This window comes from Entelurus aequoreus, linkage group LG22, assembly GCF_033978785.1.
Source record: "Entelurus aequoreus isolate RoL-2023_Sb linkage group LG22, RoL_Eaeq_v1.1, whole genome shotgun sequence".
In the NCBI taxonomy this organism is placed as follows: domain Eukaryota; kingdom Metazoa; phylum Chordata; class Actinopteri; order Syngnathiformes; family Syngnathidae; genus Entelurus; species Entelurus aequoreus.
This window is the reverse complement of record NC_084752.1, coordinates 6356592-6377694: the sequence shown is the minus strand read 5'-3', so window position 1 is coordinate 6377694 and position 21103 is coordinate 6356592. Positions and strand designations below refer to the sequence as shown.

At 39.2% G+C, this 21103-nt stretch overlaps 1 protein-coding gene across 1 annotated transcript in view; it reads left to right on the top strand.

The window, feature by feature from the left end:
- Positions 1-21103, top strand: part of LOC133639872 (zinc finger protein 827-like) — a 233438-nt gene that overhangs the window by 100459 nt on the left and 111876 nt on the right. Inside the window, exons 3-4 of the mRNA XM_062033537.1 lie at positions 13208-13380; positions 17421-17898. Of these exons, the coding sequence (XP_061889521.1) occupies positions 13208-13380; positions 17421-17898 (651 nt within the window). The remainder of the gene's footprint in view (positions 1-13207; positions 13381-17420; positions 17899-21103) is intronic.

Below are 21103 nucleotides of genomic sequence, written 5' to 3'. Positions count from 1 at the left end.
AGACAGACAGGGTTTTGCTGTCCGTAACACACACGCACACACACATATACACACACACACACTCCGCAAAATGAGCCAACGTTACGCTAAAAGCGAATTAGCCTTCACCTCAAGCCAGGACTTCGAGCAAGCTGAGCTGCCGTTTATATTTCTAGAAGGTCAACGGGCTCATAGTGATGTTACTAGTAGTTGACTGGGAGGTGTTTATTATCATTTGGGGAGAGTCCGCTGCCTGATGCTTACCTGCTAAACGCTAAGCACTGACTACATGCGCGCTGTATACGCACTGCTGATTGGCTGTTACCGCTCTGAATATGCACTGCTGATTGGCTGTTACCGCTCTGTTTGTAACCAATCAGATGGTTGTGTGGGTGGGACAATGCTGGGTGCTGTGTTCAGTACTGACAGAGGCAGAAGGAAGCGGAGGCGGCTACTTAATATGTTCGTGTGGAAACTCGTTCAATACACCCTTCGAACCGAACCGGAACCCCCGTACCGAAACAGTTCAATACAAATATCATAGGATGAATCACACTCTTTGTTATGGCCGCACGTAAACCTGGAAGGTGGCGTCTATTGTTACACGGTGCAAAGATCAGCCATGAGAGGCGACCAATTTCACCTCAAAGCACTTTAGATAAAATGGAGGTAATTTGTTGGCATTGTAGTGACAAACTTCACTCGTGCACTGTAAGTCCATCCATCCATTACTGCTTGTTCCTCCAGTTGGTTGGTTTTCCTATGACAAAATCCATGATGATTGCTTGGTGTTACAATGAAGAGGCATGATTGGCTAAGGTTAGGGCCAATCAGAGACAAGATAGGGTGTGTCAAGATGTTTTTAAAACCAGGAAGCCAAATCAAAACATTGCCCAAAGCAGTGGTAGAAAGCACATGAAGCGAGGGTCTTGTCTAAATAACCATCTTTCTTCCAGGGTGCATCAATGGAACTTTTATTAGATTTTTAACATTTTATAAACATTCTGTTTTCTTCTGTCTAACTTTACAGTCAGTGCAGAGCTGTGCTAGCAAATCACGCAGGAAGGAGTGAGGCGACGGGAAAGTGTCAATGCTGCTTAGTTAACACTAGTTTAAAAGTTACATAGAATTACAGTCCTGGCACAAAAATATGTTCATGTTTATTGATCTCCGTTTATGTAGAGCAAATGTTTTGTACTTGTCATTGTCACTTTGCCACTTTGGCTACTATTGAAACAGTCATTGATCCTAGATATATATACAGTATATGTATGTATATAAACACACACATACCTGTATATATATATGTATATATGGGGACGGCGTGGCGTGGTTGGGAGAGTGGCCGTGCCAGCAACCTGAGGGTTTCTGGTTCGATCCCCAGCTTCTACCAACCTCGTCACGTCCGTTGTGTCCTTGAGCAAGACACTTCACCCTTGCTCCTGATGGGTCGTGGCCGCCATCAGTGTGTGAATGTGGAAATAGTGTCAAAGCGCTTTGAGTACCTTGAAGGTAGAAAAGCGTGTGTGTGTGTGTGTGTGTGTGTGTGTGTGTGTGTGTGTGTGTGTGTGTGTGTGTGTGTGTGTGTGTGTGTGTGTGTGTGTGTGTGTGTGTGTGTGTGTGTGTGTGTGTGTGTGTGTGTGTGTGTGTGTGTGTGTGTGTGTGTGTGTGTGTATTAGGGCTGCAACAACTAATCGATTAAAATCGATTATTAAAATAGTTGCCAATTAATTTAGTCATCGATTTGTTGGATCTATGCTATGCGCATGCATAGCATGAGTTTTTTTTTAAATATATATATATATATATTTATTTTTTTTAAATAAACCTTTATTTATAAACTGCAACATGTACAAACAGCTGAGAAACAATAATCAAAATAAGTATGGTGCCAGTATGCTGTTTTTTTTCTCAATAAAATACTGGATAGGATAGAAATGCAGTTTGTCTCTTTTATCCGATTATTAATCGATTAATCGAAGTAATAATCGACATATTAATCGATTATCAAATCAATCGTTAGTTGCAGCCCTAGTGTATATATATGTATATATAGGTATATATATATATATATATATATATATATATATATATATATATATATATATATATATATATATATATATATATATATATATATATATATATATATATATATATATATGTATATATAGGTGTATATATATATATATGTATGTATGTATATATATATATATGTATATATATATATATGTGTATATATATATATATATATATATGTATATATAGGTGTATATATATTAGGGCTGCAACTAACGATTAATTTGATAATCGATTAATCTGTCGATTATTACTTCGATTAATAATCGGATAAAAGAGACAAACTACATTTCTATCCTATCCAGTATTTTATTGGAAAAAAAACAGCATATTGGCACCATACTTATTTTGATTATTGTCTCTCAGCTGTTTGTAAATGTTGCAGTTCATAAATAAAGGTTTAGTAAAATAAAAAAAATTCATAAAAAAAAATAAAAAAATTAATTAAAAAAACTGCGCATAGCATAGATTCCAACGAATCGATGACTAAATTAATCGGCAACTATTTTAATAAACGATTTTAATCGATTAGTTGTTGCAGCCCTAATATATATATATATATATATATATATATATATATATATATATATATATATATATATATATATATATATATATATATATATATATATATATATATATATATATAGGACAGGTCAGCAGCGCAGAGAAGTCCCCAACTGATGCACAGATGAGTGGTCCACCCTGGGTCCCGACTTTGGACAGCTAGCGTCTCATCTGTGGTCACCGAATCTGTGCCAGAAATGAAATGACAGATCAACTGTAATATATATATATATAGTATTATTATACTGTGTAATATTTGAATCCAGAATGTTTTTGTCAGTCAGTCTGACTTACAGGGGTTGGACTTTATTAACTGCACCACCACCATGTGGGGTATTTGTCAGGAAAATAATATAACAGCCTGCTACTGAGTCAGCGTTGTGAATCCAGAATGTTTTTGTCAGTCAGTCTGACTTACAGGGGTTGGACTTTATTAACTGCACCACCACCATGTGGGGTATTTGTCAGGAAAATAATATAACAGCCTGCTACTGAGTCAGCGTTGTGAATCCAGAATGTTTTCTTGGGTTTTGAATGCCGTTGCTCTCACCTCACCGACTTGAGATGAAGCAGCAAGTCAATTTAAGCGAAGAGAAAGCCGCACTGGCTGGCCTTCAAGTCTCAGAAATGATTGTACGAGCTCAGCGGGAGGGGGGTCCTGACCAAGCCCTCGTCGCCTTCCCAAGTCCAGCTCGTTTGCGTGGGGAATGCTGCCAACAAGAAGAAGAAAAAAAAAGCGGGTGTGCGCTCAACACAGCGGGGGAGCCCTCGCTTCTTCCTGGCTTCAGCCTCCACTAACCAGAGCCCTCGGCAGGCTGATCAGCAGGGCAGACCTCAGGCCAAGCACGTCATCCTTTCCACTGACTGGACACAGATGTGTGTGCATCCACTGGGATGTGGACATGTAGCCCAAACACACATCTCCTCTGTCCTGCAGGGAGTGCAGCCTCTCACTAAGTAGCCTTTAGGGAGAAGGGAATGTTTTCAAAGAGATTGATGGGCACTTTTGAGGGATGGTGTCACAACCCCACCAAATCTAAAATGGCGGGACGGAATTGACTTCAGACAGATGAGGCGGCCGATGTAATATTGTGTGATCTGCATGCTAAAAGGGAGAGATGAGGCCGTGTGGGAGGGAGGGGGTGGGGGGTCTGCTGTAACCCGTCAAGGTCGAGCTGCGCTATAAAAAAAAAAAAAATGCAGGTAGTTTGTTTGGTTGCCAGACTGAAAAATGTGACCTTGATTATTGACTGCCGTGTCTTGTTTTTTTATTGTCGTCCCTCACTGCTCCCACCGTGGAGCCCATTTGGCATCAGTGGTCATTTCCTTATGGAGTGGCGCAATCTACACCGTATTTTTATTGTTTGCACTAGTGTGCCGTGAGATACAGTCTGGTGTGCCGTGGGAGATTATGCAGTTTCACCTATTTGGGTTAAAAATATTTTTTGCAAACCAGTAATTATAATCTGCAAATAGTGTGCCGCCGTTGAGTGTCGGTGCTGTCTACAGCTCGGCAGAGTAACCGTGTAATACCATACCATATCAGTTAGGGGTGTAACGGTACACAAAAATTTCGGTTCGGTACGTACCTCGGTTTCGGTACAGTAAGAAAACAACAAAATGTACATTTTTGGGTTATTTATTTACCAAATTTGCAGAATCTTCCACCAAAAATATTTTTCTTAGTGGAATATTTGATGTGAAGTAATGGGAACCTTGGATAGGTCAATAATTCATAATAACATTGATTTTGATTAAATATTATGTTTTGAGCAATGACAGTTTGAAAGAAAAAAAAAACAGCTTTGTTTTATTAGTCAACATTGCAACTTTTTCTAAATTACATTTCACCTTTAAGCTTTTTTATTTCACTTTTGTTATGTTTTTGTTTAGTTTAGTTTAATAGTATTTTTAGAATGTGCCGTGGGCCTTTAAAACATTAGCTGTGGGCCGCAAATGGCCTCCGGGGCACACTTTTGACACCCCTGCTATAGATAATAAAAAATTAAATGTGATAAATCTATGGATAAAAAGCAGAGCCTGGCGACGCATGCGCGTTTATCATAACTCTCTCTTTCTCTCTCTGTCTCTGTCCCTCCCTCACCAATGCTGCTGCACGCACAATTTGTTTTGTTTTTAACCCCTTCTTAACCCTGAACGTACATTGAAAATACACGCAACCCTAACTCAAAATGCCGGACATTTGAGGCATTTAAGAAACTCCGCCCTGACAGCTCCGCAAAAGAGGACATGTCCGGTGAAAAGAGGACGTATGGTCAGTCTATCCTAGCCCGTTAGCTCCTAGCATGCCGTGTGTTGTGCCTCGGTGTGCATTGTTTACACAACATGCGTTACGCTACTTAATATGTCCGTGTGGAAACAAGTTCAGTACACCTCCGAACCGAACCGGAAGCCCCGTACCGAAACAGTTCAATACAAATACACGTACCATTACACCCCTAATATCAGTAGGTGGAAGCTAGTAGCTAATTGCTTTGTAGATGTCGACGACGATGGTTTGATGTGATCACAATATGTAGGCGACAGTGGGAGGCAGTGTGCAGGTAAAAAGGTGTCTAATGCTTAAACCAAAAATAAACAAAAGGTGAGTGCCCTTAAGAAAAGGCATTGAAGCTTAGGGAAGGCTATGCAGAACGAAACTAAAACTGAACTGGCTACAAAGTAAACAAAAAGAGAATGCTGGACGACAGCAAAGACTTACTGTGGAGCAAAGACGGCATCCACAATGTACATCCGAACGTGACATGACAATCGACAATGTCCCCACCAAGAAGGATAGCAACAACTGAAATATTCTTGCTTGCTAAAACAAAGTAGATGCAGGGATTAGCGATCAAAGGAAGACATGAAACTGCTACAGGAAAATACCAAAAAAAGAGAAAAAGCCACCAAAATAGGAGCGCAAGACAAGAACTAAAACACTACACACAGGAAAACAGCAAAAAACTCCAAATAAGTCAGGGCGTGATGTGACAGGTGGTGACAGTACACCTACTTTGAGACAAGAGCTATATTGATGCATGCTTGGTTATGCTTTAAAGTCATATCCAACAATTGCGACAACGACTTTTTACTGTCAACTGAGTTTAATTTTTTTAATGATTTCTGCTGGTGGTGTGCCTCCGCATTTTTTCTACGAAAAAAATGCGCCTTGACTCAAAAAAAGGTAGAAAAACACTGGACCAAACCTATGCAGATGTAGAATTATGAGAATACAGCGGAACCTTGACTTACACATTTAATTGGTTCTTCAACGGGGTTTGTGAATCAAAAAGTTTGTACAATAGAATGTAAATATGAATACATGAATATGGAGTTGCAGCCTCGACAAAAGTGCATATTTTAGTAAAAGTTTGAACACAATGTACAATACAGGCCAAAAGTTTGGACACACCTTCTCTTTCAATGTGTTTTCTTTTTTTCATGACTATTTACATTGTAGATTGTCACATCAAAACTATGAATGAACACATGTGGAGTTATGTACTTAACAAAAAAAGGTGAAATAACTGAAAACATGTTTTATATTCTAGTTTCTTCAAAATAGCCACCCTTTGCTTTCATTACTGCTTTGCACACTCTTGGCATTCTCTCCATGAGCTTCAAGCACGCCTGTGAAGTGAAAACCATTGCAGGTGACTACCTCTTGAAGCTCATGGAGAGAATGCCAAGAGTGTGCAAAGCAGTAATCAGATACTGTTATGATTACATCGATATGTTTTATCGTCACAAAATCATTTTTCATTTTTTTAAAATTCATATTATGTTTATAAACTCAGTAAATACGTCCATGGACACATGAGGACTTAAATTATGACCAATGTATGATCCTGTAACTACTTGGTATCGGATCGATACCTACATTTGTGGTATCATCCAAAACTAAATTAAAGTATCTAAACGAGAAGAATAAGTGATTATTACATTTTAACAGAAGTGTAGATAGAACATGTTGAAAGAGAAAGTAAGCAGATATTAACAGTATATGAACAAGTAGATTAATAATTCATTTTTACAGTTTGTCCCTCATAATGTAGACAAAATAATAGGTAGATAAATGACACAATATGTTACTGCATACGTCAGCAGACTAATTAGGAGCCTTTGTTTGTTTACTTACTACTAAAAGACAAGATGTGTAGTATGTTCACTATTTTATTTAAGGACTAAATTGCAATAAGAAACATGTTTTATGTACCCTAAGATTTTTTGTTAAAATTAAGCCAATAATGCCATTTTTTGTGGTCCCCTTTATATAGAAAAATATCAAAATACATCAAAATATATTTGGGACCAAAATATTGGTATTGAGACACTCCTAATTCCTAGTATAGAACAATCACGATGTTATAAGAGAGCACATACTGTATTGTAGGTTCAATGTGCACAATTGAATATCTTAGTTACTCAGAGAATTGTATGAATTTAGATTTGGGTATGTCGTTTGGTAATGAGGAAATATGTTAATGTATCTTGTTTTTGTGTTAGCATGTAAGCTAGCGAGCTGGCGCTAGCCAGGCCGTAAGTTTATCAAAGTGCAGTTATTGATCACGGTTTTTAGATCATTCTATAATAAACTGTAATACTAACCGTCGGGAGTTTTATTGCAGTAATCATTCATTCCGTTTATTGTTACACCTAAGGGTGTAACGGTACGTGTATTTGTATTGAATCGTTTCAGTACGGGGGTTTCGATTCGGTTCGGAGGTGTACCGAACGAGTTTCCGCACGGACATATTAAGTAGCGTACCGCACGTTGTGTAAACAATGCACACCGAGGCACAACACACGGCATGCTAGCAGCGACCGGTCTAGGACAACATGTCAAAGCCAGAGCTGGAAGACCCTCCTGCCTCGTTAAGATCTCCCGTTTGGGAACACTTTGGCTGAGCGATACAACAATGGAGGACGGAGGTTTGCCGACATTGTTCAGCAGCTGCTTCTGACAACACGTCTAACATGCTCACCCAGGCCTGGGCAATTATTTTGACTCGGGGGCCAAATTTTGAAAAAAAAATGTGTCTGGAGGCCGGTATATCTATTTTTAGGAAAACTAATATAACACCTCACAATAAAGTCTGATTGGATGCTAAAAAATTTATGACATACCGCCTTAAAAACGGAATGGAATTTTTTATCTTTCTATGAACGATAAAACCCTGAATATTGAGAACATATAAACGTCAATCGACATATTTTACAATCAAGCCAAATGCAACAAACACAGCAAAATATGAACGCGAAGGGTAAAAAAAACACCTATAATCTGATATATCTGATACATCACTAAGCTTTAGAACTTTCTTGTAAAAAATCTCCTTCTGCATCTGTCCCTGACACTCGCATTTCAGGCTCTGGAAACGCTCCCCACCCACACTGATTGGTGCCTCGTCTGAGCTGCTGTGACGTAGATTACCATAGTCACTAGTAGGGTTGTACGGTATACGGGTATTAGTATAGTACCGTGACACTAATGAATCATATTCGGTACCATACCGCCACACCCTAAGCTTTTTTGTTAAAATAAAGCCAATAATGCAATTTTTTCCCGGTCCCCTTTATTTAGAAAAGTATCGAAAAGTATCGAAATATTATTGGCACCGGGACACTAGTCACTAAAATATCATGCAAAAGCACAGATTCCAACCATTGAAATACTTAGTATAGTTCAAGACTTACGGTCATTTCAAAACATGACTGCACATCATAATGGCAGCTACACTTTCCATCTTAAAGATCTAAAAAAATGATTTGGGAATGTCCGGCTGGCCAGATTAAAAAGCTTAACGGGCCGCATGTGGCCCCCGGGCCTTAATTTGCCCAGGTCTGTGCTAACCCATTTGAAACGTCACCACCCCCAAGTGAACATCGCTTCAACAAAGATAAAGATGAGCAAACAGCTCCCACCGCATTCAAGCAGCCTCTCCTCGGCGAGTCAGGCAGGGCTAAAGCAATAACAAATGTTTTTATAGCAGCAGATTTAAGACCATATTGCATTAGGAACTAGATTTTGACCCACTTCTATGGTGGAAGAACAATGAGCCCATATATCCTCTTACTGCCAAGTTAGCCAGGCTGGGGGGGAAGAAAAGTTAATCTGAGGCTGAGTTGACATAAAACTGTTTAATGTTGCACTTTTTATATGTAGAAGAAAAGTTTTGTCATTTTATTTAATCCGAGCAACAACTTGAGGCAGTTTAATGTTGATTAACGTGGACCCCGACTTAAACAAGTTGAAAAACTTATTGGGGTGTTACCATTTAGGGGTCAATTGTACGGAATATGTACTGTACTGTGCAATCTACTAATAAAAGTCTCAATCAATCAATCAATCAAAAAAAGCACTTTATATGTAGAAAGGTTTTGTTAAGAAACCATTTTTATTTTATATATGTTGACCACATTAACCCTGGCAATGGACCCTGTGTGTATATGTATGTTATGCCATTGTTTACAAATTTGGTAAAGAAATAACCAAAAAATTAATACTTTATTTTCTTACTGTACCGAAAATGAACCGAACCGTGACCTCTAAACCGAGAAACGTACCGAACCGAAATTTTTGTGTACGTTACACCTAGTGTTGGGACTAACGCGTTACTAAGTAACACGTTACTGTAACGCCGTTAGTTTCGGCGGTAATTAGTAATCTAACGCGTTATTTTTTTATATGCAGTAACTCAGTTACCGTTACTGCAGGATGCGTTACTGCGTTATTTTACGTTATTTGTATGTAGTATCGGCTAGAAACTGAAGATCTGAGTGTGTTTTATTGGAGCGCTCCGGTGGAAAAGAAGAGGCGTGCTTTCCCCCACCCACAGAAAGCACGCCTCCAGAGCCGTACTTCGGGTCTAACAACCTTCACTTTACCCGGAAGAGGGTCTTTACAGCTGAGGGTGAATGACGAGCCCGGCGGTTTGTTGCAACTTTGTGACTTTATTGCACGCAGCCATCCACCAAGCTAGAGCATCTACACGCACTCACTGTCGCCACTCCCTCACCTCTCTCGCCCACTCACTCACTGACGTCACTCACCCACATGCTGTCATATCTTAAAGGGCCACACACACATACACAGACATACGCTACTCTCATAACAACTAACAAGACATCATGGCGAAGCCAGAAGTCGAGTTTTTTAACATGGAGACATTCTCAATACTTTTCTTTTGTCGAGCACAAAGAAAATAAAATTTTAGTTAAATGTAAGTTGTGTCTTGGATCAAAGATCCTATCTACTTAGAGTTAAAGTTAAAGTGCCATTATGTTGCAGCTATTTAAAATAGTTTTGTCAATTTTTTCTGGCCTGAAATAAATTGGCCCTTTGAAACATATCTTTGTCTTTGTGTGTTGTATGTAGACCACATTGTTTGTGTGTTGTATGTAGACCACATTGTTTGTGTGTTGTATGTAGACCACATTGTTTGTGTGTTGTATGTAGACCACATTGTTTGTGTGTTGTATGTAGACCACATTGTTTGTGTGTTGTATGTAGACCACATTGTTTGTGTGTTGTATGTAGACCACATTGTTTGTGTGTTGTATGTAGATCACATTGTTTGTGTGTTGTATGTAGAGCACATTGTTTGTGTGTTGTATGTAGACCACATTGTTTGTGTGTTGTATGTAGACCACATTGTTTGTGTGTTGTATGTAGACCACATTGTTTGTGTGTTGTATGTAGACCACATTGTTTGTGTGTTGTATGTAGACCACATTGTTTGTGTGTTGTATGTAGACCACATTGTTTGTGTGTTGTATGTAGACCACATTGTTTGTGTGTTGTATGTAGATCACATTGTTTGTGTGTTGTATGTAGAGCACATTGTTTGTGTGTTGTATGTAAACCACATTGTTTGTGTGTTGTATGTAGAGCACATTGTTTGTGTGTTGTATGTAGAGCACATTGTTTGTGTGTTGTATGTAGAGCACATTGTTTGTGTGTTGTGTGTAGACCACATTGTTTGTGTGTTGTATGTAGACCACATTGTTTGTGTGTTGTATGTAGACCACATTGTTTGTGTGTTGTATGTAGACCACATTGTTTGTGTGTTGTATGTAGACCACATTGTTTGTGTGTTGTATGTAGACCACATTGTTTGTGTGTTGTATGTAGACCACATTGTTTGTGTGTTGTATGTAGACCACATTGTGTGTTGTATGTAGACCACATTGTTTGTGTGTTGTATGTAGACCACATTGTTTGTGTGTTGTATGTAGACCACATTGTTTGTGTGTTGTATGTAGACCACATTGTTTGTGTGTTGTATGCAGACCACATTGTTTGTGTGTTGTATGCAGACCACATTGTTTGTGTGTTGTATGTAGACCACATTGTTTGTGTGTTGTATGTAGACCACATTGTTTGTGTGTTGTATGTAGACCACATTGTTTGTGTGTTGTATGTAGACCACATTGTTTGTGTGTTGTATGGTAGACCACATTGTTTGTGTGTTGTATGTAGACCACATTGTTTGTGTGTTGTATGTAGACCACTTTGTTTGTGTGTTGTATGTAGACCACTTTGTTTGTGTGTTGTATGTAGAGCACATTGTTTGTGTGTTGTATGTAGAGCACATTGTTTGTGTGTTGTATGTAGACCACATTGTTTGTGTGTTGTATGTAGACCACATTGTTTGTGTGTTGTATGTAGACCACATTGTTTGTGTGTTGTATGTAGAGCACATTGTTTGTGTGTTGTATGTAGACCACATTGTTTGTGTGTTGTATGTAGACCACATTGTTTGTGTGTTGTATGCAGACCACATTGTTTGTGTGTTGTATGCAGACCACATTGTGTGTTGTATGTAGACCACATTGTTTGTGTGTTGTATGTAGACCACATTGTTTGTGTGTTGTATGTAGACCACATTGTTTGTGTGTTGTATGTAGACCACATTGTTTGTGTGTTTTATGTAGACCACATTGTTTGTGTGTTGTATGTAGACCACATTGTGTGTTGTATGTAGACCACATTGTTTGTGTGTTGTATGTAGACCACATTGTTTGTGTGTTGTATGTAGACCACATTGTGTGTTGTATGTAGAGCACATTGTTTGTGTGTTGTATGTAGACCACATTGCTTTCTGAGTTCAGTGATGGAAATGCATGTCAAGTTGAATTGTATTATTCTCCAGTACAATAAGAGTACTGAAATGAAGGCTAAAAGGGCATTAATGGGAGCCTTAAAAAAGGGGGGGGGGGAGAAGTAACTAAATAGTTACTTTTCACAGTAACGCATTACTTTTTGGTGTAAGTAACTGAGTTAGTAACTGAGTTACTTTTGAAATAAAGTAACTAGTAATTGTAACTAGTTGCTGGTTTTCAGTAACTAACCCAACACTGGTTACACCCCTAAATAATGCTAACCGTCGGGAGTTTTATTGCAGTAATCATTCATTCCGTTTATTGTTACACCCCTTAATCAGTATGTGCTAGCACAACCGGAATTTGTCGGTACTTACAAAAGTGCCAAATTCAGCGCCCCTCCCTAGTAACAAATGCAAGCAATTTAGCAATCTGGAGGCATTTAATTTTACATTTGGAGCCATAAATCTACACATGAAACATTCGCTGATTTGCATGTGTATTTTCAAGCAATGCAATTGAAAATGATGGCCTCGGATAAATGGAGCCAAATAGAAAGGCCCTTAACACTCAAATGTGACCCTGTGCAAAAAGCCTTGCAATAAATACTGTTATTTTCACCGTGCCCCGTAGGTGTTGATTTAATTCTTTAAATTTCCTAAGTTGTGTTTTAGCCTGCGTAATACTCTCAGCAGAGTGTTTTAATAGCTTGTACGCTGCCATGTGATATATTGTGCCGGATACCTTGGAAAGAAGCTGTTAAGGCACAATGCAACTCGAGAGCAACACATTGCCCCGCTGTCTGCTGAAGCCCATAAAGAGGCTTTTATTTTTTTATTTTTTTTTAATCAGCAATATTGTATCTGTTATTGTTACATGACGTCAGCGTCGTCTCCGTCTGCACTCTCCTCCTAAAACACGTCGGCAAATAAAACTAACGTGTTTGTATGTTGCATTCGGAGGGAGCAGAATGATTCCCCTGCATTGTGTGTTCTGAGAGGTCGGGATGCAGATGGCGGGTTTATTGTCGCAAATAGGCCGTCTCCAGGTTTTACACCTCCGGGTCAATGAATGGCTGAGCGCAGGCGTTCCACCAAACACTGATTACCAGATGTTTTTGTGAGGAACACCACCGGAATACTCAAGAAGCCATGGTGATGGTGTAGAATCCGTAATGCAATCATGCTTCTTTCTAATAAGACCAATTAAGCGGTAATGGATGCTGGATATAAAGCCAACAACAATAATCGAGACGCTAAGAGTTTTTGCCGCCGTCTTCCAGCTGGCATTTGCCGCCGGGGTCTTCAGCGTTTGGCGTCTAAAGGTTTACTGCAGACCTGTGCATACTGAAAAGGCTTCATTTCCTTACAGGGGCAACACAGTACAGTACATAAAACGCTCACGTCGAGCTTGAGAAATGCGTTAATTGGTTTTACCTTGTAAATGTCACTCATGATCGCTGTCCCCCATTAAGGCTCCCCGGAGGACGGTGGCAAGCCCTTCCAGTGTCCCGTCTGCGGCCTGGTCATCAAGCGCAAGAGCTACTGGAAGAGACACATGGTCATCCACACCGGCTTGAAAAGCCATCAGTGTCCCCTGTGTCCCTTTCGCTGCGCTCGCAAAGACAATCTCAAGTCCCACATGAAGGTAAGAGGCTCGGTTTTGTTTGATGAAACATTTTATTTCAGGCCTTAAATGATGTCATGGGCAGTGAAATGACTCCGACTTTAATAAAAACATTTAGAAGGAAAAAATGTGGCCTTCGCAGCTAAACAGCTCGACTCGCTCGATGCTTTTCTACTGGCAAGAAACAAATACCATTGTAGGAGCCTAAATGATGTTTAAGTTCATTTACATTTTATGGAAGGTGCTTTGTTTATTCAGCCAAAAGGGGACTATTTACTTTATTTATAAAATACGAAAATTAGAGATATCCAATTATATCGGACTGCCGATAGTAAGTCTTTGCTGTCGTCCAGCATTCTGTTTTTTTTTACTTTGTAGCCAGTTAGGTTTTAGTTTGATTGATTAGTAGGGGTGTGGGAAAAAATCGATTCAAATTCGAATCGCGATTCTCACATTGTGCGATTCAGAATCGATTCTCATTTTTAAAAAATATTTTTTTTTATTTGTATTTATTTATTTAAAACATTTATTTTTTATTTTTTTTAAATTAATCAATCCAACAAAACTATACACAGCAATACCATAACAATGCAATCCAATTCCAAAACCAAACCCGACCCAGCAACACTCAAAACTGCAATACCATACCATACCAACTTTATTTATAAAGCCCTTTAAAAACAAGCACAGTTGAAAAACAAAGAAATAGAGGCAAAGGACAGACTAAAATTGAGAGGAGACCGAACAAACCAAAAGTAGTGAAACAAAAATGAATATTATCAACAACAGTATCAATATTAGTTACAATTTCAACATAGCAGTGATTAAAAATCCCTCATTGACATTATCATTAGACATTTATAAAAAAGAACAATAGTGTCAGAGTGGCTTACACTTGCATCGCATCTCATAAACTTGACAACACACTGTGTCCAATATTTTCACAAAGATAAAATAAGTCATATTTTTGGTTCATTTAATAGTTAAAACAAATTTACATTATTCCAATCAGTTGATAAAACATTGTCCTTAACAATTATAAAAGCTTTTTACAAAAATCTACTACTCTGCTTGCATGTCAGCAGACTGGGGTAGATCCTGCTGAAATCTATGTATTGAATGAATAGAGAATCCTTTTGAATCGGGAAAAAAAATCGTGTTGAATTGAAAAAAAAAAATCTATTTTGAATCGAATCGTGACCCCAAGAATCGATATTGAATCGAATCGTGGGACACCCAAAGATTCACAGCCCTATTGATTAGTTTAGTTTGATTGTCATGTCATGTTCGGATGTACTTTGTGGACGCCGTCTTGGCTCCACAGTAAGTCTTTGCTGTCGTCCAGCATTCTGTTTTTGTTTACTCTGTAGCGAGTTAGGTTTTAGTTTCGTTCTGCAACGCCTTCCCTAAGCTTCAATGCCTTTTCTTAGGGCACTCGCCTTTTGTTTATTTTTGGTTCAAGCAGTAGATACGACGACAAACCCTCGTCGTCTCACACCACGTGTTCCCGACATCTACAAAGCAATTAGTTACCGGCTGCCACCTACTGATATGGAAGAGTAATACACGGTTACTCTGCCGAGCTCTAGACAGCACCGACACTCAACAACGGCACATTATTTGCAGACTATAATTACTTGCTTGCAAAAAATATTTTTACCCCAAATAGGGTGAAATTACATAATCTCCCACGGCACACCAGACTGTATCTCACGGCACACTGTTCTATCGGAAATTGTGACTTTTGGTATTAGAGTTCCTAAAAAAAAAAGGGAGCCAAACACACATACTGTACAGTAGATTTTTACAGCTAAATGTGTACATGTAATTTATATACACATACACATTGGCCCCCCCCCAGACACATTTTGTCTCTCAATGTGGCCCCCGAGTCAAAATATTTGTCCAGCTCTGTTCTTAGGTGTGCTTAGGGTGACATTCCCATTCCATTTCCAAAAGTAAAAGACAAACTGCGAGAAATGTCTTTTGTTGGATCAAAGTTGGCTTGTGGGAGACCACATTGTCTGCTGAACATGAAGAACGTCAGCAAGCACGATGTTTGTTCAAAGGTTATGATAGAATTAGGGCTGGGCGATATGGCCTTTTATTAATATCTCGATATTTGTAGGCCATGTCACGATACACGATATACATCTCCATATTTTGCTTTAGCCTTGAATGAACACTTGATGCATATAATCACAGCAGTATGATGATTCTATGTGTCTACATTAAAGCATTCTTCTTCATACTGCATTAATATATGCTCATTTTAAACTTTCATGCAGAGAGGGAAATCACAACTAAGTCAATTTAGCAAAAGTGTATTTATGAAACAGTTATTAAGCAGTGGCACAAACATTCATGTCATTTCAATTATCTTCCGTTTTTCCGTTTTTTTTCCCGACCCTAAATCAAGATTCGAGACGTAGTTTATATTACGCCGTAGTTGATTGGTCGATATGTTCCTTGTGACCAATCAGGACATCTGTTATGAATGATGACGTTAATAACGTCATCATACCGCCATTTTCCATATGTAAACGATGTCGGTTCTCGAGAGAAAGGACGCTTTACGAGTAAAATAAATTGATAAACATGTCAAAAATAAGTTTCGATAGGACTGGATGGAAAGGGAAATTACTGATACTGTAGGGAAGAAGAAAGTTACGACTTTGTTCGGTGATTTTATTCGGAAAATCGGTCGTCCCGGAAAGGTTTTGTGCATGTGGTGTCATGATAATATTGACTATGGATCACGAGGTTTCAAGGCTTTGGAAGTACATGCGAAACGCCAAAAACATATGAAACAACTTGAAGCAAGGAAAACTAACTTTTCACTAGCTGGTACTTTTGGATGTCAACCGAAAGTGACATCGAGGGGAAAGATCCACTCACAAGCCACTTCAGTTGCAGACAGGGTTGTTAATAATGAGGTAAGCTACAAAATATTTGCTTGCGAAATACGCATGTTTGTTTTAAATATTAACCAATTATTGCTTTGCGAAATATAAATGGGTTTTTCTAAAAATAAAAAGCCACGTGAAAATATATTATGAAATTACAGAAATTCAAAGAGTCGCATTATTTCATCCAGTTAACAATTTATTTGAAATAAATTTGCATATAATACTATTTTGTAATATTAAGTTCTTATGTAGTCTGTTGAAACTATTGTCAGTGGTGTAACAATCTTGAAGGTAAATATTTTCACACTTGTTTCATGCAATATGTCAGTGTCCTCACATTATTATTATTTCCTATTTTCAAATATGAGTAAACAATACTAAACATGTTTAATTATTTTCATAAATTTATATCCTATTTTGGCGAAAAGAATGAAATGTTTACATTTGGTATTTTGTTATATTTATCCAATAATCCAAAAAAGAAGCTACAAAAGCAGAGACCAAAAGGAAAATGCAGGCTGCTCAGAAATTTGCAAGGAAGGCTCATGTTAGGGCTCTCCGAGAAAGCTAATGTGTGAAGTGAACTGAAGTAATGTGGCAATACTGTAAATAAACTGTAGATAATATCACTGATCAATGTGACACCTGTGGATGTGAAATGAACACAAGATGTAAATATTAGTGACTAAATACTGTTGGGACTGAACCATATACAGTGATTCATTAGGATCATTGGCTTATGTATGTTCTATTAATGATGTTTTCATGTCTTTAAACACTAAAATATTTTCTTCAAATGGGGCTGTCTTTGTTCATTTTAGCATGTTAAATTGGTGAAAAACCAGGCTGGGGGCCTTCGTCCCCCAGACCCCCGGAAATGTTTTCAGTCTTTTTCATTGAGGTCAAATCACATGCCTGACAACGCAGGCCTGAAGAAAAGTATTGTTTTTTATGAATAGTAAACAAAAAGTAGTAGCTTGATGTAGTTGTTGACACGTAGGCGTATGTTTGTAGTTACAGGCCTACTGAATAAATGCATGTGTAGTCTATGATCTTGTTTTCTTGGTATATGATGTTCCCTGTATCCTACAAGCCAGTCATAATAACTCTGATTGTTCTAATTTGGGACTTTGGCTCTCCCTACCTCTCCAGGTACATCAGCACCAAGACCGGGGCGAGACGTTTCAGTGCGAACTCTGCCCCTTTACCTCCTCCCGCCACTTCAGCCTGAAGCTTCACATGCGCTGCCACCAGCACTTTCCCCGCACTGACATCAAGGTGAAAGAGGAGCTCACTACCGACACGGAGGGCGAGGGCGACAGCGTCTCCATGGACACCAGGGGGACCCAGGTGTCCCCGCAGCACGCCGACATCCGGCAACAGTCGTCTCCGCCGAGCGAGGCCTCGTCCAATCACGTCCACATCAAGGAGGAGCCGCTGGAGAGAGACCTGTCGGTGCTCTCGCCCTTCAGCATCTGCAGAGAGCGTCCTGGCAGCAGCGCAAACTCCTTGGATCTGCCCGGCGTGGGCGGCGGGGTCCGGTCGAGCCCGAGTGGTCCAACCACAGCCTCCCTTTTCAGCCCAGACATCACCACCAAGACAGCCACTGACCTGCTCATGAAACTATCGGGTAAGTACAAGCAATCCATTTCTGTTACTGCTTCTCTTTATTGAAAACAAATCCTAAATGTGAAATAATGAAAACACTGAATGTATTAGGGATCCTCCAAAATGAACATTTTTGGCCCATACCAAAATGGAGGAAAACAAGGCAGAAAACTGAACGTGTACAGTGCGACCAATTATTCCCATTTGCGACTAAAAATAGATTGTGATACTAGGAAAAAACACAGTAGCACACGTGCAAATTTGGATTACAACCCTTTCATTCTCACTTTGCTCCTAAAATAAATCCATAATTGATTGAAATCGGTTCTATACTGCCTTTGAAAAGTGCCGGTACCGCTCTTTGATCCGAGGGCCGCTTTGCAGCGGTGACTACAGAGCTTGGCGCATGATGTCGAGTGTGTCAAAATACACTCACACACACACACACACACACACACACACACACACAAAGTGCATACAAGTAATAACATCTTGGAGAGGAAGAATGGCAAAAAACTACATTTGTACTGGTTAATAAAGAGGGTGGTGAAGTACAATATGGAGGTATTTGGACTTTAAAACTAACAATAAAAGCTATAATTCTACTGGTTAATAAAGAGTGTGTGAAGTACAAACCCCGTTTCCATATGAGTTGGGAAATTGTGTTAGATAAAAATATAAACGGAATACAATAATTAGCAAATCATTTTCAAGCCATATTCAATTGAATGCACTACAAAGACAACGTATTTGATGTTCAAACTCATAAACTTTGGGTTTTTTTTGCAAATAATTAACTTAGAATTTCATGGCTGCAACACGTGCCAAAGTAGTTGGGAAAGGGCATGTTCACCACTGTGTTACATGGCCTTTCCTTTTAACAACACTCAGTAAAGGTTTGGGAACTGAGGAGACACATTTTTGAAGCTTCTCAGGTGGAATTCTTTCCCATTCTTGCTTGATGTACAGTTTAAGTTGTTCAACAGTCCGGGGGTCTCCCTTGTGCTATTTTAGGCTTCATAATGCACCACACATTTTCAATGGGAGACAGGTCTGGACTACAGGCAGGCCAGTCTAGTACCCGCACTCTTTTACTATGAAGCCATGTTGATGTAACACTTGACTTAGCATTGTCTTGCTGAAATAAGCAGGGGCGTCCATGGTAACGTTGCTTGGATGGCAACATATGTTGCTCCAAAACCTGTATGTACCTTTCAGCATTAATGGTGCCTTCACAGATGTGTAAGTTACCCATGTCTTGGGCACTAATACACCCCCATACCATCACAGATGCTGGCTTTCACACTTCGCGTCTATAACAATCCGGATGGTTCTTTTCCTCTTTGGTCCGGACGACACGACGTCCACAGTTTCCAAAAACAATTTGAAATGTGGACTCGTCAGACCACAGAACACTTTTCCACTTTGTAACAGTCCATCTTAGATGAGCTCAGGCCCAGCGAAGCCGACGGCGTTTCTGGGTGTTGTTGATAAACGTTTTTTGCCTTGCATAGGAGAGTTTTAACTTGCACTTACAGATGTAGCGACCAACTGTAGTTATTGACAGTGGGTTTCTGAAGTGTTCCTAAGCCCATGTGGTGATATCCTTTACACACTGATGTCGCTTGTTGATGCAGTACAGCCTGAGGGATCGAAGGTCACGGGCTTAGCTGCTTACGTGCAGTGATTTCTCCAGATTCTCTCAACCCTTTGATGATATTACGGAGCGTAGATGGTGAAATCCCTAAATTCCTTGCAATAGCTGCTTGAGAAAGGTTTTTCTTAAAGTGTTCAACAATTTGCTCACACATTTGTTGACAAAGTGGTGACCCTCGCCCCATCCTTGTTTGTGAATGACTGAGCATTTCATGGAATCTACTTTTATACCCAATCATGGCACCCACCTGTTCCCAATTTGCCTGTTCACCTGTGGGATGTTCCAAATAAGTGTTTGATGAGCATTCCTCAACTTTATCAGTATTTATTGCCACCTTTCCCAACTTCTTTGTCACGTGTTGCTGCCATCAAATTTTAAAGTTAATGATTATTTGCAAAAAAAAATTTTTTTATCAGTTTGAACATCAAATATGTTGTCTTTGTAGCATATTCAACTGAATATGGGTTGTAAACGATTTGCAAATCATTGTATTCCGTTTATATTTACATCCAACACAATTTCCCAACTCATATGGAAACGGGGTTTGTACAATATGGAGGTATTTGGACTTCAAAACTAACAATAAAAACTACAATTCTACTGGTTAATAAAGAGGGTAGTGAAGTACAATATGGAGGTATTTGGACTATAAAACTAAAAATAAAAACTACAAATCTACTGGTTGATAAAGAGGGTGGTGAAGTACAATATGGAGGTATTTGGACTTCAGAACTAACAATAAAAACTACAATTCTACTGGTTAATAAAGAGTGTGTGAAGTACAATATGGAGGTATTTGGACTTCAAAACTAACAAAAACTACAATTATGCTGGTTAATAAAGAGGGTGGTGAAGTGCAATATGGAGGTATTTGGACTATAAAACTAACAATAAAGGTGACACTTTAAACAGGGAGGCACCACGTTGCAAGTACTGTTTTACACCTTTCCTGCTTGTCGGCTCCCAGACCATGGTCGAGGAGATCAGGGGAGACCTTTCACTTTACAATGGGTTCTAAAGCTCCGCTCTTTGGTCGGAATGACGAGGCCGTCGATTAGTTACAACTTGGTCACTTAATTTATCATTTCCACAGGGCACAACAGGACATTCACCATGCCAGCGCTACCTCTCCTAACTTGCCCACTCACTCACTCACGCCACATACTGCCACTCTTAAAGGAGCACACACACACATACGCTACTCTCACAACAGCTGCTTTAAAACACGCCTCGCCAACTGTGGCGATTAGTATTACCACCTTTGCTTCAAACTTAGGTCAACATTTAAAGAATGAACATTCAGATCTGCACAAAGAGTTATAAAGAGTGACAGGTAATAATGTTGTTGTTACACCTGTCCTGCTGTTCTGTCCGGTGCAGACTGTAGTCGAGGAGCACAGGGAAGATGTTCCCTTCAGGGTCGATGTCATTTCAATGCCTTTTAATTTATATTTTAACCTCGTAAAATTGTTCTTTGACTGTGAGTGTTTAATGTAGATATTATGTTAAAATAAAGCCAATATTGACATGTTTTGTAGTTCCCTTTATTTGGAAAAGTATCGATATACAT